Below are 25,391 nucleotides of genomic sequence, written 5' to 3'. Positions count from 1 at the left end.
GGTGGGAAAGTTCTCCTTCTTGGAGGGGATTTTCGACAATGTCTCAGTATTGTACCGCATGCTGTGCAATCGGCAATAGTACAAACGAGTTTAAAGTACTGTAATGTTTGGGGATGTTTTGGAAAGTTATCTCTTACAACAAATATGAAATAAGAGGATTCTGTTTATAGTGAATGGTTAGTAAAACTTGGAGATGGCAAACTTGATAGCAGGTTTCACTTAGGAATGGATATTATTGAAATCTCCTGTGAAATGATTTGTATTGGATCTATTATTGAAGCTACCTTTGGAAATAGTTTATCTATAGATAATATTAAAAATATATCTAAATGTGCGATTCTTTGTCCAAAAAAATGAGCATGTTCAAAATTAAATGAAGAAATTTTGGATATATTCGATGGATATTTTTACATATACTTGAGTGATGATTCTATTGACGCAACAGATGATGCTGAAAAGGAAAATTTTCCCATTGAATTTCTTAATAGTATTACTCCTTTGGGAATGCCGTGTCATAAATTAAAATTGAAAGTGGGTGCAATCATCATGCTATTGAGAAATCTTAATAGTAAATGGGGTCTTTGTAATGGTACCAGATATATTATCAAAAGATTACGACCTAACATTATTGAAGCTGAAGTATTAACAGGATCTGCAGAGGGAGAGGTTGTTCTGACTTTAAGAATTGATTTGTCCCCATCTGACACTGGCCTCCCATTTCAATTGATTCGACAACATTTTCCCGTGATGCCAGCATTTGCGATGACTATTAATAAATCACAAGGACAAAGTCTAGACAGAGTAGGAATATTCCTACCTGAACCTGTTTTCGCACATGGTCAGTTATATATTGCTTTCTCTCAAGTTCGAAGAGTATGTGATGTTAAAATTCTAAATACTTCAGCATAAGGGAAACAAGTCAAGCACTCTAAAAGTGTTTTCACTCTTAATGTGGTGTACAGGGAGATATTAGAATAAGTTTAATCACTTTATCAGTCATTGTTTGCATCACTTGTTTTTATATCATGTTTTTGTTTTAATATCATGTTTTTGTTGTTTTTACATCATGTCTCTGTTGTTATATCCTTTTGTTACTGTTCATTAATAAATTTATATGGTATTTTCATATACATTTTACTAATTTCCTTTCATCTCTCACACTTCTATTATAGAGGAAGGGCAAATAGCAATATTAAAATATTTCCTCTAATTAATTCCCTTTTAATGTGCACGGATTTTGTGAACCGGGCCACGTGTATTTGTGTGTGTGTGTGTGTGTGTGTGTGTGTATTTTCTATCTAATAATAGACAAACATGGTAATTGACCTTACCTTCGCTACACCTCCCATTGGCTAATCAGCATGATATGCAAATTAACCGCCAACAAAGATGGCGGCTAATTTGCATACTGTAGGCAGGGCGGGACAGCGCAGCTGCCAGTGCAAGCTGCCATCCCAGGCCGCAGGCTGGCCCCAGAAGCCGCCCAGAAGCCGGTGATTGGGGGGGAGATGAGGGTCCCCTGCCCAGGCCTGACACCTCTGGCGGAGGCATCAGGCCTGGGCAAGGGGCCGATCTGATGATCGGAGAGTGATGGGGTCCCCTGCCCTGGCCTGAAGCCTTGGCCAGAGGCGTCAGGCCTGGGGGCGGGGGGCAGAGCCGGAGATCGGTGTGAACTACAGAGGGAACACCTTTTCTGACCACTCATTGGTTAAGCTCCCTGTATGCCACTGGTAATATTCTTAGTAACTTGGGTAATAAGAATCCAAAAAGGTGATCTAGGGTTTTTCACCACACTCCTGGTGAAAAAAACGAAGGTCCGCTGCTGGAGGGCTAAGAAATGTCATTTCCTGGCCTAGCCGGTTTGGCTCAGTGGATAATGCCTTGGCCTGCAGATGGCAGGGTCTGGGTTCAATTCTGACCAAGGGCATGCACCTACGTTGCAGGCTTCTCCCTGGTTGGGGCCCAGGTCAGGGCTCATGCAGGAGGCAACCAATCAAAGTGTTCCTCTCACTTTGATATTTCTCTTTGTCTTTCCCTTTCTCTTCCACATTCTCTAAAAATCAGTGGAAACATATCCTCAGGTGAGGATAAAAAAAATAATAAAGAAATTATTATTATATGAAAGACATCTTGAAAATGCCTGAAGAAAGTTGTCATTTTTTTTCATGGTGATGGGACTGGAGTCCGTGTTGATGAAAACACCTTGGTGGCTGCAGTGACTGGCAGTGGCTGCAGCAGCGGGGTGATGGGGCTGGTGCCTTCCCCTGATCAGCCCGGTCACCTCCCAGAAAGGGAGTCCAGACTGTGGCTTAGGCCCTATCCCCAAGGGGAGTAGGGAGCAGGCCTAAGCCATCACTAGACATCCCCTGAGGGCTCCCAGTTTGTGAGAGGGGGCAGGCTGGTCTGAGGCCACTCCCCCGCCCCCCGCACAAATTTCGTGCACCGAGCCCCTAGTCCTATCTAATAATAGACAAACATGGTAATTGACCGTACCTTCGCTACGCCTCCCATCGGTTAATCAGCACAATATGCAAATTAACCACCAACAAAGATGGCTTATTTGCATACTGCAGGCAGGGCAGGACAGCGTGAGTGCGAGCCGCCATCCAGGCCCCTGTGTGCGACCCCAGAAGCCGCCTGCCTGCCGCCTGTGATTGGATCCGATTCCGGGTCGCAGGCTAGCCCCAGAAGCCCCAGAAGCCGCCTGCCTGCCACCCGTGATTGGATCTGATCCCAGGCCGCAGGCCGGCCCCAGAAGCCCTAGAAGCCACCTGATATGGCAGTAACTATCAGTAAGCACTCTGAAAGTCAGTGGCACAAATGCACCAATTAAAAGACAGATTATGAGGGTGAATCAAAAACAAAACCCACTTTAAATATAAAGACACATATAGATTAAAATAAGTGAATTAAGCTGCAGCCTGTTTTTCTCAGTGGATAGAGCATTAGCCCGTGGACTGAAGGGTCCCAGGTTCAATTCCAGTCAAGGGCATGTACCTCAGTTGCTGGCTTGATCCCCAGTCCCTATCAGAGCATGTGCAGGAGGCAACCAATCAATGTGTCTCTCCCTTTCCCTTCACTCTCTCTAAAATTTAATGGAAAAATATCCTTGGGTGAAGATTAACAAAAACAAAGTAAATGGATTAAGTAACATGAAAGAGATTATAAGAAAAATATATTACAAATTTTGTTAGTTGTATATGGTTATGTTTAAATTATTAACACCTAAGAAATTGGGTGAAGGGTACATATAATATGCTGTAGTATTTTATAGTTTCTTTTACATGTATGAGATTATTCCAAATTAAAAAATTAAAATATTAATTGAAATGTATCTGCATTACATGAAAATCTCCTAATTGCTTCTAGCATAATTTATTAAATTGTGCTAAAATTTACAAGGGTTCAATTAAAAGATATCTTGATTCTAAATGCTATAATAGAAAATATATAATAGTGCAGTTATAAGCACTTATCTGAAAATGAAAATTTATTTTTTTTTAAATATATTTTATTGATTTTTCACAGAGAGGAAGGGAGAGAGATAGAGAGCTAGAAACATCGATGAGAGAGAAACATCGATCAGCTGCCTCCTGCACATCTCCCACTGGGGATATGCACGCAACCCAGGCACATGCCCTTGACCGGAATCGAACCTGGGACCCCTCAGTCCGCAGGCCGACGCTCTATCCACTGAGCCAAACCGGTCTCGGCTGAAAATGAAAATTTAAAGAAGTGAATTTAAAGAAGGGATTAGCCAAAGAAAATACATGCAGAACCCATGGACACAGACAGCATTATGGTGATGGCCAGAGAGAAGTGGGGGGCAAGAGTTGGGTAGAGGGGGCAAAAGGGGGGAAATAGGGACATCCTATATCCTATATAATAAAACCCTAATATGCAAATTGATCGAACTGCAGAACAACCCATTGTTATGATAGGCACTGACCACCAGGGGGCAGATGCTCAACGCAGGAGCTGCCCCATGGTGGTCAGTGCACTCTCAGGGAAAGCGCTGCTGAGCTAGAAGCCTAGCTTAAGGGCTGGTGATTGCAGCAGCAGTGGTGGCGGGAACGAGGGGTCCTGGACTGCAAGAGGGCGCAGGCCGGGCTGAGGGACCCCCACCCCCCAGTGCACGAATTCATGCACCGGGCCTCTAGTCCTATCTAATAAAAGAGAAACATGGTAATTGGCGTAGGACTGCTACCCTTCCCATTGGCTAATCAGGGTGATATGCAAATTAACTGCCAACAAAGATGGCGGTTAATTTGCATATGTAGGCACAATGCTGGGAGGTGAAAGGGGAAGAAGCCGCCTGCCACACGGTGATCGGAAACCAAAGTGGCAGCTAAGAGCCGGGTGGCAAGGCAAAAGTGGCCCTGGGGCTCAAACGGAAGGAGGTGATGGTGGGGCCCCGCCCCCTGTGCGGCCAGGCCATCGGTGTGGAGATCAGGCGGAACATGGGGATGACAGGGGCCCCGCCCCGTGTGCAGCCCGCTCCATGGGCGACCAGGCCATCGGCAGGCAGTTCAGGCTGAACGAGGCGATGACAGGGGTCCCCGCCCCGTGTGCAGCCCGCTCCATGTGCAACCAGGCCATCGGCAGGCAGCTCAGGCTGAATGAGGGGATGGCAGGGGTCCCCGCCCCGTGTGCAGCCCGCTCCATGTGCAACCAGGCCATCGGCAGGCAGCTCAGGCTGAACGAGGGGATGGCAGGGGTCCCCGCCCCGTGTGCAGCCCGCTCCGTGTGCGGCCAGGCCATCGGCAGGCAGCTCAGGCTGAACGAGGGGATGGCAGGGGTCCCCGCCCCGTGTCTAGCCTGCTCCGTGTGCGGCCAGGCCATCGGCAGGCAGCTCAGGCTGAACGAGGGGATGGCAGGGCCCCCGCCCTGTGTGCACCCCCCTCCGTGTGCGGCCAGGCCATCGGCAGGCAGCTCAGGCTGAACGAGGGGATGGCAGGGGTCCCCGCCCCGTGTCCAGCCTGCTCCGTGTGCGGCCAGGCCATCCGCGCAGAGCTCGGGGAAAGCAGCGAAGGCGGGGTCCCCGCCCTGTGTGCAGCCCGCTCCGTGTGCGACCAGGCCATCGGCAGGCAGCTCAGGCTGAACGAGGGGATGGCAGGGCCCCCGCCCTGTGTGCACCCCCCTCCGTGTGCGACCAGGCCATCGGCAGGCAGCTCAGGCTGAACGAGGGGATGGCAGGGGTCCCCGCCCCGTGTCCAGCCTGCTCCGTGTGCGGCCAGGCCATCCGCGCAGAGCTCGGGGAAAGCAGCGAAGGCGGGGTCCCCGCCCTGTGTGCACCCCCCTCCGTGTGCGACCAGGCCATCGGCAGGCAGCTCAGGTTGAACGAGGGGATGGCAGGGACCCCCGTCCCGTGTGCAGCCCGCTCCGTGTGCGGCCAGGCCATCCGCGCGGAGCTCAGGGGGGAAGCGGCAAAGGCGGGGTCCCCGCCCTGTGTGCAGCCCGCCCTGTGTACAGCCCTTCCTGAGTGCAGCCCCAGCCATCTGTGGGGCTCAGAGGGAACATGGCGATGGCGTTGGCCCTGCCCCCTGTGCACCCAGGCCATGGGCGTTGTGCTCAGGAGGCTCCACCAGCAAAGCGGGACTGTGGATTGGGAATGGGCACAAGGCAGACCTCCTGGTCCTTTCCCCTCAGCCAGCAGGCTCCTAGCAATCTTCAGTTTCTACTGAAAGGAATGTGGCCCCTCCACTGTGCAGCCTCCCAGGACTCGCAGGCTCTGGAGTGGAGACTTCAACAAGGACTTCAGTGCCTGCTCAGGGGAATAACCACCACCTCCCTACTCCACAGCTGCTTCTGTGTCTGCAAGAAGTGCGCATGCTCCTCCCTGTGACATGGGCAGGGCGAGAGCCTGAGTTGAGGGGTTCCACCATACCATAGCAGCTGGACCAGTGCAGGGATGGAGGGAGGGAGGGCGGGGAAGGAGCAAGGGGGAAGCCCTGGTTCCCTGCTCCTCCTCCTACAGGCATGGCCCTTGCTGCTGTTATGGTAAAAACAGTTGTGTTTTTCTAACTCTGGGTAAAGGAAAGAAGTGTCTGTGGATTTCTGATCTTATTCTCAGAGCTGCCAGTTAATCCCTCTGGATGCATCATATCCAACCTCCATAGGATCCGAGGGGCAGGATCAACCTTGGTTCCATAGTTGAGGAAATTGACCAATAAACACAGGTGTCTCATGCCTCAGTGTTAACTACCACAGAAATCTCCGGGTAATGACTCAGATTCTATATCTAAGGGTATATTTTCTTCTGTTTTCATGTTTAATTCAGCCCCAAGAATCAAATAATACAATAAAGAATAAAATGAGTTCAGGGGGCTCAACATTGTACTCCCAGGGCCTTTGGTCCCACACAAACCGCAGAGCTCAGTAACCCTGAGGTGAAAGGAAAGGAAAGAGAAACGTGAAAGGTTTCCCAGCTCAGTCACAGAGACACATCATAGCCACATACTAAGGACACGACATTAACTTAGGAGTGGAAAGGACACAAATGGAATAGAATATGGAGCCACTTGGAGTGAGCAGGCCAGCAGAGGGGCAGTTGGGGGCAAGCAGGCCAGCAGGGGGTGGGGGTAGTTAGGGGCAAGCAGGCCGGCAGGGGGGATAGTTGGGGTGAGCACACTGGTATAGGGGGAAGTTGGGGCTGATCAGGCTGGCGGGGGGGGGGGGGAGCGGCGGCATTTGGGGGCGAGTAGGCTGGTGGCGGGGGGAAGTTGGGGGCAAGCAGGCTGGCAGGCAGAGTGGTTAGGGGCAATCAGGCAGGCAGGCAGGTGAGTGGTTAGGAGCCAGCAGTCCCCGATTGTGAGAGGGATGTCCGACTGCCAGTTTAGGCCCGATACCTGTAAACCAGCAGTAGGACATCCTTCCAGGGGTCCCAGATTGGAGAGGGTGCAGGCCGGGCTGAGGGACACTCCCCCCAGCCCTCAAGTGCACAAATTTTTGTGCAACGGGCCACTAGCCCTATCTAATAAAAGAGAAACATGGTAATTAGTGTACGACCGCTACCCTTCCCATTGGCTAATCAGGGCAATATGCAAATTGACTGCCAGCCAAGATGTCCGCCGGCAGCCAGGCAGCTTGAAACTAACATGAGGCTTGCTTGCTTCAGTGACGGAGGACTCCAGCGTTTCCCCTGGAAACGTTGCAGGCCTCTAAGCTGCAACTCTAAGCAACTATGTAACAAATATAGAAGCTAAACAAAACCCCAGAAACCTGCTTTAGTCCGCCGGGCTTCAGCCAGCAGGATTGCAACATTGTAAGCAAAGGCCAGAAATCTACTTTCAGCAGCGGAGGCCTAAGAGCTGGAGCCAAGCCTCAAAGCTAAAGCTGGCCCAGAATAAAAAAAGAAAAAAAGAAAAAAAGGAGCGGTTGGGAGCTTCAGTCACCCGCCAGCCTGAAAACAGTCCTCAGCCCCTCACCCAGACTGGCCAGGCACCCTAGTGGGGACCCCAACCCTGAAGGGTGTGTGACCAGCTGCAAACAGCCATCATCCCCTCACCCAGGCTGGCTAGGCACCCCAGTGGGGACCCCACCCTGAAGGATGTGTGACCAGCTGCAAACAGCAATCATCCCCTCACCCAGGCTGGCCAGACACACCAGTGGGGACCCCCACCCTGATCCAGGACACTCTTCAGGGCAAACCAGCCGGCACCTACCCGTGCACCAGGCCTCTATCCTATATAGTAAAAGGGTAATATGCCTCCCAGCACCAGGATCAGCGGAGCTGCGAGGCCTCCCGGCACCGGGATCAGCGTGACAGGGGGCAGCGCCCAAACCCCCTGATTGCCCTGTGGCTCTGTGTGTGACAGGGGGCGGGGCCACAACCTCCCTATTGGTCCCGCTCTCTTCGTGACGGGAAGGCGCCCCAACTCCCTGATCAGCCCTGCAGCTCTGTGTGTGACAGGGTGCGGCGCCCCAACCCCTGATCGGCCCTGCTCTGTGTGTGACGGTGCGGCGCCCCAACCCCCCCCGCCCCCCACGGGCCCTGCTATGTGTGTGACAGGGTAGAGCCATAACCTCCCCATCGGCCCTGCCCTGAGTGTGACAGTGGCAGCGCTCCAACCCCCTGATCGGCCCTGCTCTGTGGGTGATAGAGGGCGGCGCCCCAACCCCCTGATGGGCCCTGCTCTGTGCTTGACAGGGTACAGAGCCCCAACCCCCTGATTGGCCCTGCTCTGTGCGTGACAGGGGGTGGCGCCGCAACCTCCCCATCGACCCTGTCTTGAGTGTGACAGGGGGCGGTGCCCCAACCCCCCAATCGTCCCTACCCTGAGCGTGACTGAGGGTGGCATCACAACCTCCCGATCACCCTGCTCTGTGCATGACAGGGGGCGGCGCCCCAACTCCCCAATCGGCCCTGCTCTGAGCCTGACCAGGGGCTGCACCTAGGGATTGGGCCTGCCCTCTGCCACCCGGGAGCAGGCCTAAGCCAGCAGGTCCTTATCTCCCGAGGGATCCCAGACTGCGAGAGGTCACAGGCCGGGCTGAGGGACCCCCATTCCCCCCGAGTGCACAAATTTTTGTGCACCGGGCCTCTAGTAATAATAATAAAAGACTAATATGCAAATTGACTGAACGGCAGAATGACCGGTTGCTATGATGAGCACTGGCCACCAGGGGGCAGATGCTTAATGCAGGAGCTGCCCCTGGTGGTCAGTGCACTTCCACATGGGGAGTGCCACTCAGCCAGAAGCTGGCTCATGGCTGGCCAGCACAGTGGTGGTAGCAGGAGCCTCTCCCACCTCCGTGGCAGCACTAAGAATGTCCAACTAACGGTGTAGACCCGATTCTTTGGGGGCCTAAGCCTTTAGTCAGACATCCCCTGAGGGCTCCCTGGCTGCCAGAAGGATGTCTGACTGGAAGCTTAGGCCTGATCCCCTGGGGAGTGGGCCTAAGTCAACAGGTGGACATTCCCCAAGGGGTCCTGGACTGCAAATGGGTGCAGGCCGGGCTGAGGGACCCCCCTGAGTGCACAAATTTTTGTGCACCGGGCCTCTAGTCCTATCTAATAATAGAGAAACATGGTAATTAACCGTAACTTTGCTACCCTTTCCATTGGCTAATCAGCGAGATAAGCAAATTAATCACCAGCCAAGATGGTGGTTAACCGCCAACAAAGATGGCGGCTAATTTGCATGCTGCAGGCAGGGCGGGACAGCGCCATCCCGCCTGCCCCGCTGCCATCTGGGCCTGCTATTTGTGACCCAGGTGGCAGGTGGCCCATATAGGAACAGACCCAGGGCTGGCGCGGAACCCCAGCGATCGGCCACCGGCCATGCCCACAAATGGCCCTCCAGTGGGGATCCCCGGACAGGTGCTAATGCACTGATCTGCCACTGGCCACGCCCACAAACGGCCCTTCGCTGGGATCCCAGGCTGACCGATGCTAATGCACCGATATGCCACTGGCCATGCCCACAGACGGCCCTTCGCTGGGATCCCAGGCTGACTGGTGCTAATGCACCGATCTGCCACTGGCCATGCCCACAAACGGCCCTTCGCTGGGATCCCAGGCTGGCAGGTGCTAATGCACTGATTTTCCAAAACGCACACCCGGGTAGCCTTTGCCCTGCACGAACTATGCAGCCGGGAGAGGGGCCAGGGGCCGCTGGGAGCAGGGCGGGAACTGCCCGGGGTTTGCGTCAGGCAGCTCAGAGCAGAGTGCGAACTATCCCCGCTGGTAGCTGCTTGCTCATTCACTTACTCCTCATTCATTCACTCATTCACTCACTCATTATTCACTCACTCAGCAAACCCTCTCAGGTCCCTGGCACCAGGCCAGGCACTGAAGTTGAAGCAGGAGAAGACAGAGCTATGTCCTCAAGATGTTAGTAATTCAGTATGCAGCCAGGAGAGGGGCGCCAGGCCGCTGGGAGCAGGGCGGGAACTTTCCCGGGGTGGGCTTCAGGGAGCCGGGAGTGGGGCCGGAACTTCTGCCATGTTGCTATGGCAATGTGTTCCCGCCCCTTAGCTGCTTGCTCATTCACTTACTTGCTCATTCATTCACTCATTCACTCACTCATTATTCACTCACTCAGCAAACCCTCTCAGGTCCATGGCACCAGGCCAGGCACTGATGTTGAAGCAGGATAAGACAGAGCTATGTCCTCAAGATGTTAGTAATTCAGTAGGGTGAAGCAGGCACATGAACGAGGCAGTTGTATGCACAGATGCAGTGTGCTGGGTTCTGTGAGGGCTGTAACTAACGCTGACTTTGTTCTCTTGATAAAATGGGGCCTCGGGAGCCAGGCTGCCCAAGCCTGTAGGCCTGTGCCTAGGCCAGGAGTGGCCGGGGTCCTGGAACATGACAGTGGGTGCAGGTCGGGCTGAGGGGTCTGGCCCTACTCCTCACCCTCACCCCCGAGTGCACAAATTTTTGTGCACCGGGCTACTAGTCTACACTAATAAAAGAGAAAAATGGTAATTGGCGTACGGCTCTACCGTTTTCATTGGCTAATCAGGGCTATATGCAAATTAACTGCCAACTAAGATTGGCAGTTAACTGCCAACAAGATGGCGGTTAATTTGCATATGTAGGCACAATGCAGGGAGGCGAAAGGGAAAGCAGGAAGAAGCCCCCCGCCACTGACAGTGATCGGAAACCCAGGGGGGAGCTAAGAGCTGGGGGGCAGGGCAAAGGCGGCCCCAGGGCCCCTCAGCCATGATCGGAGAATCAGGCGCCTTTGCCGCCCTGGCCAGTGATAGCAGGAAGTAGGGGTGGAGCCAGCGATGGGAGCTGGGCACGGTTGAAGCTGGCAGTCCCAGGAGCTAGGGGTCCCTTGCCTGGGCCTAAAGCGAAGCCCACGATCGCGGCGTCCCCCACTGCCACTGCAGGTCCCCGCTGCCCGGGCCGGACGCCTAGGCCAGAGGCGTTAGGCCTGGGCAGGGGCGGAGCCTGCAACCGCGGGGAGCTGGGGGTCCCCTGCCCAGGAGGCCTCAGGCCTGGTCAAGGGGCCGATCCGGTGATTGGTGATCGGAGGGTGATGAGGGTCAACTCCTCTGGCCGAGGCATCAGGCCTGGGTGGGGGGCGGAGCCGGGGATTGGGGGGATATGATGGTCCCCTTACCCAGGCCTGAAGCCTGGGTCAGAGGCATCAGGCTTGGGCGGGGGGTGGAGCAAGCGATCAGAGGGAGATGGGAGTCCCCTGCCCAGGCATGATTCCTGGGCCAGAGGCCTCAGGCCTGGGCGGGGGCCAGAGCCAGTGATCGGGGGGAGATGGGGGTCCCCTGTCCAAGCCTGACACCTCTGGCGGAGGCGTCAGGTCTGGGCAAGGGGCCGATCAGGCGATCGGAGGGTGATGGGGGTCAATGCCTGAGGGCTCCCAGTATGTGAGAGGGGGCAGGCTGGGCTGAGGGACACCCCCCCCCCCCAGTGCACGAATTTCGTGCACCGGGCCCCTAGTATATATATAAAAGCCTAAGTTACTGTACTGACTGAATGACCGGTCGACCAGTCGCTATGCCGCTCAATACAAGAGCTGCCCCCTGTGGTCAGTGTGTTACCACAGCCAACCTCCCTTGGCTCCTTCCCTCAGCCCCTCCCCACTGCTGGCTGGCCCCTCCGATTGGCTCCAATGGGGGGGGTGCTGGCCAGGTAATGTCCCACAGCCCCTCCCACCCTGGCTGGCCAACCTCCTGTGTCCCCTCTCCTCGGCTGGCCTCCTGTGGCCCCTCCCTCTGGCTGGACAACCCCTATCGTCCCCGATTGGGAGTGGGCCAACCTCTCACAGTCTTTCCCCCCTGGCCCTGATGGGGGGCCCGCAGGCCAACTTCCCATGGTGCCTCCCCCTGGCTGGCTGTTCTCCCTGATAGCCCCGATTGGGGCGCCAGCTGGCCAACCTCCCACCGTCCCTCCCCCTGGCCAGCTCCCTAATAGGCCTCAATTGCTGGCCAGGCCAAGGGACCCTATCTGTGCATGAATTTGTGCACCGGGCCTCTAGTATCTCCATATATTTGAATTTTCTTCCTGTTACTGATTTCTTAATTTGTCATATTGTGATTGGAATAGGTAGTTGGTTTGATTTCAGTCTTCTTAAATTTGCTAAGATTGTTTGTGGCATGTCATATGATTTATCCTGGTGAATGTTTCGTATGCACTTGAGAAGAGTATATTTTGGTGCTAGTAGAAGGCATGTTCTATAAATGCATGTCAGGTCCATTTGATCTGAAGTATATTTCTATTCCAGTGTTTCTGTGTTGGATTTTTGTCTGGATGATTTATCCATTACTGAAAATTTGGTATTGAGGCATGATATTTCAAATACCTCCAAAACTTGCTTTCCAAAAATTGTATATTTTATGTATTTAACTGGTACCTTGTATTTAAAATTATTTCCTTTATAGGTAAAATTTGTTACCACACTCCAAACTTTATTTTATACTTTTGATATATGATCCATGCTTGAAACATATTAACAATTACCTTCGACTTAAAAGTTTTTTAAATACACGTAGATGTGGTTATCAGGTGCTTGTGTTCATGAAATTTCTACTTTTTAAATCAATTTGATGTATTTAATACTTTTATTATTCTTTTGCTCATTGTGCATATGGAGAATCCTGTGATGTGGGTGTCTAGTGTTCTCCCCAAAGAAACAAACTTAAAAGGACACTACACTAGTTAAGGGTAGAACAGGGATGAGAACTCATTTCTCAAATCTTAGTTCATTATTTTTTTACTGTTCAGATCATATACTCTTCCTATGTGGGACTGTATTTATAAATCCCTGGTTTTTGTTTTGAATATATGCCAGCTGGCTTCAAAATTTATTTGTGTTGGAAAGAATTTGAGTATATTATTATTTTGTTTTTCAGGGATTCTCAACCAAATAAGACAGTAGATAAGAATTGTTCAAAGCGGGCTACACATACCAAAGAAAAGAGAAGAGGTGATGATGGCATTTCTCTTGTAGTGTCTGATACTCAGTCTAAAGGTTTGTTTAACTTTGAAAACTTGGTATTTAAATTTTTGTGTATTGCACTTGTAATAATTTTTAAAAATTGACGAGAAAGAGAGAGAGAGAGAGAGAGAGAGAGAGAGAGAGAGAGAGAGAGGGGGAGAGAGAGAGAGAGAGAGAGATATGAAAGAGAAAAATTCATCAGTTGACTCCCATACGTGACTGCCTGGGAATTGAGCCCACCACCTTCAGGATGATGCTCCGACCAACTGAGCCACAACAGCCAGGGTGCATTTGTAATAATTTCAAAATTTATGAATAACTTTATTCAATTTTATGTTTGAAGGATATGTGAAAATAAAGGTAGATTATTTTAACAACTCAAAGAAAATAGCTAAATTTATAATATGTATCCTATAGTATATCTTGTTCTATTTATTAAATCCAAAAGTAAATTTGATTATGTTGTTGTTGGGGCTGGGCATAGACCTATAAATTTATAATGTTTGTTTAGCTATTTCTGAGTGTTGTTTCCATGGATATATTTGGGGTTGTTATTATTGCTAACTATATTACTATTATTATTATTATTAGCAGCTTCCCACTATTTATCCTCCTATGAAATATATATTTTATTCATTAGAATTTCTCTCAATTCTAGGAAGATACCAATACAAGCCATTATTAGCATTTTTAAAGGTAAATACATCCCAGACTACTGAAAATTCTTTGTAGGCCTCCTGACATGTAGGGTTAATGAATTAACTTATTTTTTCTTTTTTTGTCTCTTTTAAGAATTTAAAATAATTTTCAAAAATTTTCACAATTTACTACATTAGTCAGATGTGAAACTAACATCTTCATGGATCTCTTGGATTATTGCTAGCTCAAATTAGTGAGGTTTCTTATTTTCTTAATAATTTTTCAATTATTCACAAGAAAATTGGTCCTGTAATGACACCACAGAATTACTTTGTAGTTCCTTTGAAACACAGCTCTTTACACAATTTTAATTAGCTTTTTCATAGAAGAGACAAACTTAAAAGTACACTACACTAGTAACTTTGATGTATACAAGACACCAGCTGCAACTCTTATGAGGGCAGTCTATATAGAAAACATGTGACTCCATATTCATAATCTTTGAATTAGTCACTAACTGCATATAATGAAAGACATTTCTTTTTTTTTTTAAATATATTTTATTGATTTTTTACAGAGAGAGGAAGGGAGAGAGATAGAGAGTTAGAAACATTGATGGGAGAGAAACATCGATCAGCCGCCTCCTGCACATCTCCCACTGGGGATGTGCCCGCAACCCAGGTACATGCCCTTGACCGGAATCGAACCTGGGACCCCTCAGTCCGCAGGCCGACGCTCTATCCACTGAGCCAAACCGGTTTCGGCTGAAAGACATTTCTTATGAAGTGTGCTTTCCCAGCAGTAATTACCTTTGGCTATCAAATATCAGTATTTGTACAAATGGGCTCAGTTTAGATACTATCAAGACACCATTAAGCCCTCACATTCCCCTGCTTTTCTAGGTAGAATAGGAATAGTTGAATTTTGCTTTCTGATTGGTGCCCTTCATACTTCAAAGTCACAGTGGAATTTTATATTTACAGCAGGGGAAAAAAATGCATGATAAAAGAAATGCTTTATACTTTCTTAGTATTCCTGAAGTTTCTCCTCATAGGTAAAGTGATTTTAAAAAAATAGGTATTGCCTGTCCAATGTAGCTCAGTTGTTGAGTATACAGCCTATGAACCAGGAGGTCATGGTTCAATTCCTGGTCAGGGCATATGCCTGGGTTGTGGGCTCTATACCCTGGTAGGGGACGTGCAAGAGGCAGCTGATCAATGAGTCTCTCTCATTGATGTTTCTCTCCCTCTCCCTTCCTCTCTGAAATCAATAAAAAAAATTAAAAAAAAGAAAATTAGGTATTGAAATGTTATCAGAAATCACCATGTTTTGATAACTATTGATGACTGTGTCTCATACCAGTTGTTTAACAGAAGGCCATAAATTAATGGGAATTCTGAATTATAGCCCATGCTTACCATTCTTTTGTAGCAAATTAAGTTTGTCTTGTGGAAATTGTTTTTAAGAAAATAATACGATAAAATCCTATATAATAATAGCTTAATATGCAAATTGACAGAAAGGCAGAATGACTGGTTGCTATGATGCACGCTGACCACCAGGGGGAAGATTCTCAACGCAGGAGCTGCCCCCTGGTGGTCAGTGTGCTCCCACAGGGGGAGCACTGCTCAGCCACAGCTGGGCTGACGGCTGGTGAGTGCAGCCACCAACCTCTGTGGCAATGCTAAGGATGTCCAACTGATGGCTTAGGCCCACTCCCCATGCGACATCCCTGGGGGCTCCCCGACTTTGAAAGGGTGCAGGCCGGGCTGAGGTACCCCCTCTCCCAAGTGCACGAATGTCACTGGGCCTCTAGTATTAAATATTTTTTGTTTACAGAAATTTTTCATCTCATTGACTTTATATGCTAGTAATATTTGCAAGTTAAGTTATATATATTACACAAGTAGAATCCTATTTTTACAATGTCTAGCTCAACCTAATAAATTAGTTTTCCATGAGATGGTTTTAGGACATGTGCAAATATTAAACTAGTTAAAGGAAAATTCCTGTGTAAACTACTTTTATAGTTTACAAAGTTAATGTGTTTTTCAAAATACTGTGTTGATGATTTGGTGGGGGGAGGTTTGTTTTCCTGGGGGAGGAAGCAAAGAACATTTTCTTTGGAAATTGGAAGGTTGTTGACTGTCTTGGAGTTTTTCCCCTCAAACACAGTGCCCGTGTTTTAAGCAACAACAAAGATATTATGACTGTTAGTCATTAGGTGTCTATGAAGTTAGAGTAGGAGCAATAATAGTTTGTAGTATTGAAGGAACTTTGAATGAATGGAGAGGTCAGGCTAGTTAGTGTGACATGAAGTCTATGTTATGAATTCAAGGAAGCTGCTTGGGACTTGCTGTGCATAAACTTTGAGCTTCTATTTGAGTTTCATATAGATTCAGAAAGCAAAATAGTTCAGGATAACCTTCAGTTAGTTAGAATCTATTGGAAGGTATTTTTGTATAATACATATATTTGATAACTGAAATATTAAGCATTTTTAGTAATAATCGCCATGAGTTTCAAGAGAATGCTTTCTTGTCTGAAAAAAGGGAGCACTTTTTTCTCTGTAGGGTAATAGATTTATTGGAGACTTCAAATGACAGGGTCTTGATTTTTAAAAAAAAGAAACTAACTGTAAAGCAAATTAATATTGTGAATGATTATGTATCACAGTCAGATGACGAAGAAAGGTAGTTTGGCTCCTTTTAAAAGAACAGTGATCAATACTCTTTCAAATTATTGGTTCTTTTCAATTATCTATCTATCTATCTATCTATCTATATCTTACATTTTAAAAAGACAACTAATTTCTAAAATCAATGAATTATAAAAATGTTTTAAGACATGAATTATCCACATTTTATTAAGACCCCCCCCCCCTCCTTTTTGGTTGTACAGTTGAATGCAGTTACAGCAAAAGGTAAAAACATGTTGTGGTTGCTTTGCTTTGGTTACTAATGAATACTACCTTTTTTACATATTTTCCTCATATTTATTGTATAAAGAATGTTCACTTTGTGTATGCATTTTAAAATAGGGCATCTCTTCATACTTATCCATGTCAGTATGAGAATTTTACAGTGGACTTCTTTTTTAAATTAGCTTTGGAAGTAGTATAACAATTTTGATGATGTTTCTGAGAGCTCTTCTAAAAGGAATTCTTTCAGTACTTTTTGGTTATGTTTATGACCCTTGTTTTTTTAAGATCTTAACAGTGAAAGTAGAGGTTGTGATCATCTTGAAGAGGGGAGCAGAAACAAGAATGGTACATGTTCTGATTCAAAAATGGAACCCACTCTGATTTCCAGGAAGAGAAAGAAAAGGCTTAGAAGTAATTTACCTGATTCTTATAATTCTACTTCTTTTTATAAATCAGCAGAACTGACAGTAAGTAGAGGTATTTAGATGTGACATGAAGTAATTTGTGCTATGATAAAAATGAATTGACCATGGCCAAATGATGTTTTTCTAGCTTTATTCTTTTATCATCAGGTTTCTTTGTCTATTTTTTTAAATTAAAAAAGGATTTAAATGAAACTTTTTTACATTTAATACAGTTATTGAAACAAACTTTAAATATCATGAATGAGTTAAAAAGTTAAGTTTGCTCCTCCTTTGATTCCACTCGTTACTTAGTACATTGGTGCTTAGTACATTGGTGTACATTTCCTTCAGATGTTTTTTCTATTATTTTCCTTTATTTTAGCCAAATTCTATTTGTGCTGTGCAGTTAATTGCTTTTTCACTTGGCCTGTAAAATTATGAGATTTATTTTAACAGTAGAAATTTACTTACCAACTTCTTTCAGCTTCTCTTATCTAGAGTTTGTAAGTAAAGAATTAGCATTTTTAGTGCATATAGCACCTATTTTCAAAGACTTAGTATTGAGTAACAGTCCTATATAATAAAAGGCTAATATGCAAATAGACCGAATGGCAGAACAACTGGTCGCTATGATGCGCACTAACCACCAGGGGGCAGATGCTCAATGCAGGAGCTGCCCCGTAGTAGTCAATGCACTCCCACAGGCGGAGCTCTGCTCAGCCAGAAATGGAGCTCACAACTGGCAAGCTCAGTGGCGGTGGCAGGAACCTCTCTCACCTCCACAGCAGCGCTAAGGATGTCCGACTAATAGCTTAGGCTCGCTCCCTGTGGGCTCCTGGACTGCGAGAGGGCGCAGGCTGGGCTGAGGGATGCCCCCTGAGTGCACAAATTTTGTGCACCGGGCCTCTAGTAAAAATATAAGGAGACAGCTTTCGATTTCTTTGATTCACAAGGCATTTCAGGACTTTCAGTACCTTTGAGTTATAATTATAAACATGACTTAAATTTATACAGTAACAGATGTGAAGGCAGTGATTTATTTTCACAATTTTTTATATTGTTATCTGATTAAGTTTTTAATTTTTTGCTCTTGTTACTAGCTACTTCTCTACAATATAGAGGAGAGAGCATGGCTCCTGAAGATATATAGACATGATGTCATATGGCTCTTTACTTTTATAAAACAAAACTTAAAAAAAATTCTCTCATTCTGAAGTTGACTTAGATCATGGAAGACCGTCTGAGGCCCTTGTAAATATGGGAGCCTCACCATCCTATCCTTTTAAAAACTGTTTAGGTGTCTGATTAGACAGTATATCTTTATACTTGGGAGACAACTACAAGAGTAATGCAGTATAATTGTGTAGTTTTCTATCCCTTTATTATAAAAATGATATATTTTTACTTTTATATTCTCCTTTAGGAATTTAAACTTAAAAAAATTCATTATGCTAGCCAATTTTGAAAAATGCTAATTTTTTGTATGCATTTATTTATGTTCAGAAAGAACAAGAAAATGACTCAACAGTATCGTCTGAGTTTGAAACGCAAAGTGAAAACCATGATCAAGATCCAAAACTGCTTAAAGAAATTACACCTGAACCTATGAAAAGTGACTTTATTGAACTACCTTCACTTAACAGTCAGGAATTGGCTTTGAGTGCTGCTCCCAAAAGCACTTCTGACTGTTCAATCACTGAAACTGTTGAGAGCTCCATTTCCACTGATACTTTGGGGATTGCTACCCTGGTTGAGAAGGATGAGAATAAGTTAAACACAATAGAAAAGCCTGTTTTAAGTGAACACAGTGAAGGCAACCAATCACTGATCTCAGCTGAACCAAGTAAGTAACAGGAGGATTATTAAGGTCTTAATTTTTACTGCTCTACTTAGTTATTTTATTTCTTCTCTTGAACAAATTTGGCTAAGGCAATAAGAGATTTATGACATCACTGTGGGGTATATTAACTTTAGAAAAAAACTTGTGGTTTTGGGACTTTATGAAGCTTTAATATTGATTTAGTTAAAAACAATGAAGTAATTATTTTTTTTTTAGATTAGTATACTGTAGTTCATCTCATCAGATTTTAAAAGATCCTATAAGAATCATCATTATTGCCATTTGGTTGATGAAGCTGAAGTACATAGAGTTTAGGTGCTGTTTAATTATTGTCATTAATTTTTATTTAACTTTTGAGTACTTGATGTTGTCATATGGTACATAAAAGGATATACAATGAATAGTCTTCCACATCTTTCCCTAGCCATCCAGTTCCCTCTCCTGGAAGCAACTAATGTAATAGGATTTAAAGTATAGGTTAGAGCAGGGGTGGGCAAACTTTTTGACTCGAGGGCCACAATGGGTTCTTAAACTGGACAGGAGGGCCGGAACAAAAGCATGGATGGAGTGTTTGTGTGAACTAATATAAATTCAAAGTAAACATCATTACATAAAAGGGTACGGTCTTTTTTTTTTTTTAGTTTTTATTCATTTCAAACGGGCCGGATCCGGCCCGCGAGCCGTAGTTTGCCCACGGCTGGGTTAGAGTGATGGTAAAATACATTACCAGGACTAGAACTTGTTCCTAAGTTCTTCTCATGGCTTTATATATGCAGGTAACTGCTAAATAATAGTACTAATTTGAAATTATTGCACATAGCTAGTATAAATCAGATAATGAATGAGTGATAGGCCAGTTTCTAAATTTAGAATAAAGTTGGATGATTAAATTTAATGGGATTATCAAAGATATATAGCATTAATTAGAAGTTCTCTTTTTGATAAGTGATTATTGAGACACATAAAAAAATACATTTCTCCTTTTTTTTTTTTTTTTACACATTTTGCCTTTTTAGTTGTTGTTTCCAGTGATGAAGAAGGACCCATTGAACATAAAAATTCAGAACTTCTTAAGTTACAATCTAAGCAAGACCATGACGTCCTTAATGAGAATGAGAGTATTTCTGAATCAGCATTGTCAGAACTACCATTGACTACATGTGAATCGGTACAGGTAATTTATTTCTGCCTTCTAGTAGATAAATAGTGAAATATTCACTTTTGGCTAAAACCATTTTTTGTTTCATCAAGGAAAATATTGTAATAAAAGTTACTCATTTCTTTTAGTTTGAATTTTGAGATTAGTTTCAGAGAAATATGTATTTATCTTTATTTTGAAGTGAAAGGATTATACCATTTTTTTCTAGTCATTTATATTACAGTGGGGCCTTGACTTACGAGTTTAATTCGTTCTGTGATGGAGCTCATAACTCAAATTACTCGTGTGTCAAATCTTAAAGTGAATGAGTGAGACACGTGATGCTGGGCTGATGTTGTGGCATTCACTGTGACGTTCGCTGCGCCAACTAGCGGTGGGGTATCTGAAGCTGGCTCGTAACTCGAATTTTAGCTCACAACTCAAAGCAAAAAAAATCGGCCGAGAGATGGCTCGTATCTTGAAAAACTCGTTAGTCGGGACACTCGTAAGTCAAGGCCCCACTGTACTTATTTTTAATAGTTCTCATTAGACATTTAAGAACTGTATCGAAACTTTTTCTAGGGTAAAAGTTTCCAATATTTTTCTGGTCTTGCAATACTATAACCACTTGGACTTATTCTTTTCCCTCACATGCTATTAAGGCAATACAATATAGAGGAGAGAGCATGGCTTCTGGAGATACACAAACTTGTGTTCAAATCCTGCCTCTGCGATCAGTTTAAGTCCTTTTTTATTTTCCTTCTTACAGAACATAATAAATGATTGTCTCTGATGGTTTACTGTCAGCCACTTGTGTTTTTGACATAGCACTTTGAAGAGTCTAGCTCTAAAGTAAGATTCAAGTCATTTACTGTCAGTGTTTGTTCATATTATGAACCTCTGATTATGTTGTTTTTAAGAAATGGTTATCAGTGACCACAAGTACAGAATTATGGTAAACTTCTGTGTGTTCTTAAATAATGTCAGAGGCTGTTATTCTGTAGAATGTGATGAAGAATTTGGTCAGTTTTATAAAAACAGTCTGATGGTGTGATTAGTTTCACCAGTATTTCTATTGCATTAAGAATTCCGTATGCCGTAACCAGTTTGGCTCAGTGGATAGAGCGTCGGCCTGTGGACTGAAGGGTCCCAGGTTCGATTCCAGTCAAGGGCATATGCCTTGGTTGCGGGCACATCCCCAGTGGGCGGTGTGCAGGAGGCAGCTGATCGATGTTTCTCTCTCATCGATGTTTCTAACTCTGTCTCTCTCCCTTCCTCTCTGTAAAAAATCAATAAAATATATTTAAAAAAATAAAAAGAATTCCGTACAGAGATCACCTCAGAAACTGTGTTCTGAATTTTTGTTAAAATGTAACCGTTCTTGCCCATTGGGCAATAGCATACTTGATGGGTTAGTTGTTTTTGTAATTAAAACAGTGTCATTGTTGATAATGAGTTCAAACTTCTAGAATCAGGGGTAGGAGACATCTGGCTAAGGCCAGCAAAATCCTTTGGTCTGGCTCTGCCAAGCCATTAGGGGTGAGTTAATTAAATGTTTGACCAAATATAGCAGGCTAATTTTTAAGTTGATAATTTTGGCCCACAAATGATACTATAAATATCCAAATGGCCCTTGGCAGAAAAATGGTTCCCCATCCCTTTTCTAGATGAATTATAGTTCCTTTGGCAGCATATAAGTTTACAATGCAGTATGAAAGATCATATTATAGGGAAATAACAGGCCCTGGCTGGGTAGCTCATGCAGTGGTCGGCAAACTGCGGCTCGCGAGCCACATGCGGTTCTTTGGCCCCTTGAGTGTGGCTCTTCCACAAAATACCAACTTCTGCACATGGGCCACGAAGTTTCAATCGCACTGTATGTGTGCGCCCGCACGTGGTATTTTGTGGAAGAGCTACACTCAAGGGGCCAAAGAGCCGCACGTGGCTCGCGAACCGCAGTTTGCAAACGACTGGGTTAGAGCATCGTCCCAATACGCCAAGGTTTTCGGTTCAATCCCTGGTCAGAGCACTTACAAGAAGCAAGCAACGAATGCATAAACAGGTGGAACACAAATCTCTCCTCTCTGTCTTTCTCTGTCTCTCTCTCTCTCTCACCAATCAATCAATAAAAAATAAAAAAAATTTTTTTATTGATTTTTTACAGAGAAGAAGGGAGAGGGGTAGAGAGAAACATCGATGAGAGAGAAACATTGATCAGCTGCCTCCTGCACACCCCCTACTGGGGATGTGCCGCAACCAAGGTACGTGCCCTTGACCAGAATCAAACCCAGGACCCTTCAGTCCGCAGGCCGACGCTCTATCCACTGAGCCAAACCGGTTAGGGCCAATCAATAAAAATTTTTTAAAAAGTAACATCTCCTCTAGAACTGACAGAATATGATCACAGCCAAATAGCAAATAATGTGGAGACCTACCACCTACCAGCATCTATAAAGCAGAATCCCATAACATCGCCACACTCTCCCTTGTTTCCAGTTTCAGGTGAAGTTATGAGAAACGTGGATTGCTCATTTTTGGGAGGCAGTTAGTCTTTACAAACTGTGATGCCCAATAAGAAATTATTTCTATTCTATCTTGTAATTTTATTACTTAAACAGAGAAAGACAGAGTTTTCTCCAACTGATTACAATCACCTGTAGTTGATTTGATTCCCCTTTTTACTTAGGGGATCAGAATAGTACAGTAAACAATAAAAGACAAGAATGACAAAAAAATTCCATTAAGCAATCATTATGAACTGGGTTAAAAATAATGAGCACTGTGTAAGTTTTAGATGAGGACTAATATTTTCTAGAGGTAGGTAGAGAGTTAATACATGCATAATTGCTCTAGTGATAATTTATTTGGTTACTTGTGATGTTAGGCTTAAAGCAAGATAATGTGCAAAGGCAAGGCAAACATGGAGTTGAAAAAGTCATTGTTGCACAGTGTAGAATTCAGTAGAGGTTGTGGGCAGCAGCTGTTGCTGATACTGCCTGGTTATCTGTTGTCATTTAAAAGCAGAGTTCTGTAGTTGTTTGTGTGGAAGTGCTATGAATTTTGAAGTTTTAGGCAACTGGTTGGCTATCCTCAGACATAGATCATATAGTAAAACATAGATTTTATGTAACTGATGGGTTTTAGGTATTTATATCCCTTTATTGATCACTAAACTCTCAGTAGCTAAGAGCATCATCTTGTTTATGGAAGCAATTTTACGTGGTTGAAATAACTCTTGGCTTGGCGATAGAGACTTGAATTTGTCTTAGCTCTGCTTTTTAGTAACTGCATTACCTTGGGCAAGTCACTTAACCAACCAAAACATCTATTAACTTAAGTGGGAAAAAAGAGAACTACTTCATGGAGTGGCTGTGGGATAAAAAGAGAGAGTATATTTAAAAACTCATTTTAAACTAAATCACTATATAAATCTTAATTTACTTCTATTGCGTTAACAATGAATAAAGGGAATATTGAGTTTGAAATCATGCCTTTGATACAGAGGAAGATTGATGCAGTTCTAATTTCTAGAACTTAGACCCGGAATTAATTTAGGAATCGACTATTTGGAGTAATTTTCTCAAGGTAAATCATAGTTTTTAAGAAAAGTAATCTAGATAATATTTCCTCACAGTAACAACAGTAAAAAATTCTTCAGTTCCATTAATAGTAATTAAAGAAGTATCTGACTTTGGAAAAGCATTGTCAACATTTATATAATACTTAGGGTTATAAGAATTTTGTAATTTATTCCTTGTTAGGCTTCATCTGAATTATGTCCTGCCATGGAAAACACTTCCTGTATTATGCCTAGTAATGAGATGGATCTACAACTGGATTTTGTATTTACTTCTATTTATATTGGTAAAATAAAAGGAGCTTCTAAAGGTTGTGTTACAGTAAGTATATCTAAATTTTTTTTTTCTTTTTTTTAGTTTTGGATATTAGACAAAGTATTTCATATTATCTTCTCTTTTTTTAGTGCAAGTGAAAATAGAACTGAGAATAATTTGATATGAGACAATTTAAATTTGTCATACATTGAAATACGTCTTTAATTGGAGGGGGATTCCTAAAATCACAGGGGAATGTCCTAAAATTATATTTCTGATCTGACTAATGAAAATCATGTATAAAACCTACATATTGATAGTTTTTGAGCTATAAAATTAATTTAATGGTAAATTATATTTTTATTCAGGTTGCAGTTGGGAGCGCAAATAAGACATCTCATTAAGGCTTATGTGAAATACTTCCTCTTCTAGGAATCCTTTTGTGATTTCTTCTTTCTAGCCAGAATTAACTTCTCCCTTTACTGTGTACTTATAGCACTTTGTTTGTACATCTATTGTAATATTTATTCTATGTGTTTATAATTGTTTATATTCTTGCCTGAACTGCTCCATTAGACTTTAAGCTTCTTATGATAAAGAGCCATGCTTTTATTTTTTTTTTATTCTTCCATAAATGGCTAAAATTTAAGTAGGCCCTATAAACTTTAGTTAAAATGAATTGACTACATCAGATTATAACTTACGTATTTTCCTAGAAGTTTTATTGATGTTTCACTGTGTTAGAAATAAAGCAGGGAATATAAAAATAGTAAGACATGGCCTCTGCTTTCAAGGAGTTTACAGTATAACTAGAGGCCCAGTGCATGAAAATTCATGCACTCGGGGAGAGGGTCCCTCAGCCCGGCCTGTGCCCTCTCACAGTCTGGGACCCCTTGGGGGATGTCCACCTGCCAGCTTAGGCCTACTCCCCCAGGGGATTGGCCCTAAGCTGGCAGTCAGACATCTCTCTGGCAGCCCGGAAGCCCTCGGGGGATGTCCCATAGGGAGTGGACCTAAGTTGCAGTCGGACATTCTTAGTGTTGCCGAGGAGGCGGGAGAGGCTCCTGCCACTGCTGCTGCGCTCGCAGCTGTCAGCCTGGCTTGTGGCTGAGCAGACCTCCCCCTGTGGAGTGTCTGCCCCCTGGTGGTCAGTATGCGTCATTTGTTCCCAGTCATTCTGCTGTTAGGGTCAATTTGCATATTACCCTTTTATTATATAGGATGGAAGCAATAGACACATAAATAGAGACTTTAGATTATGGTAAAATGTATAATGGAAATATGTACAAAAAGGGTACATATGGGAATGAGTACCTGTATCTGTCTGGAAGAATCAGAGGCTACTTCACAGAGAAGAGAGTGCATGCTTTAAGTCATAAAGTAGATGTTTACTTGGTGACAGTGTGAGGTAAAACCTAATCCCAATAGAGTAAACATTCTGTACAAATCCAACATATCATGTGAACTACAAATAATGGTAGCTTGTGATATAGTTAAAATCACTTTGATTGAAAGCTCAAGAGCAGTGTTCCCTCATCACTAGTTTTCAGATATGAATGTTTTTTACATGCTTGGGGTGATTTTACAATTCTTCTTTAAGGGATTTTTTTTTCCCCACTTTTCATCGCTCCCACCGCATTTTGCTTTTTTTATTTTAAATTCAGGTTTAACCAGTTTTTTTGTTGAGTTCTTTGTAATGGCAAAAT

The 25,391-nt window shown here is 44.6% G+C and overlaps 1 protein-coding gene across 1 annotated transcript in view; it reads left to right on the top strand.

Moving 5' to 3' along the window:
• The window catches only part of SENP7 (SUMO specific peptidase 7), a 181,560-nt gene that overhangs the window by 112,499 nt on the left and 43,670 nt on the right, over nt 1–25,391 (top strand). The window contains exons 7-11 of the mRNA XM_081086738.1: nt 12,823–12,941; nt 16,756–16,937; nt 18,378–18,717; nt 19,731–19,888; nt 23,614–23,751. Of these exons, the coding sequence (XP_080942864.1) occupies nt 12,823–12,941; nt 16,756–16,937; nt 18,378–18,717; nt 19,731–19,888; nt 23,614–23,751 (937 nt within the window). The remainder of the gene's footprint in view (nt 1–12,822; nt 12,942–16,755; nt 16,938–18,377; nt 18,718–19,730; nt 19,889–23,613; nt 23,752–25,391) is intronic.

Source organism: Myotis nattereri, assembly GCF_964212035.1.
Source record: "Myotis nattereri genome assembly, chromosome: 3".
Lineage (NCBI taxonomy): Eukaryota > Metazoa > Chordata > Mammalia > Chiroptera > Vespertilionidae > Myotis > Myotis nattereri.
This window is presented reverse-complemented; position numbering and strand designations above follow the sequence as displayed.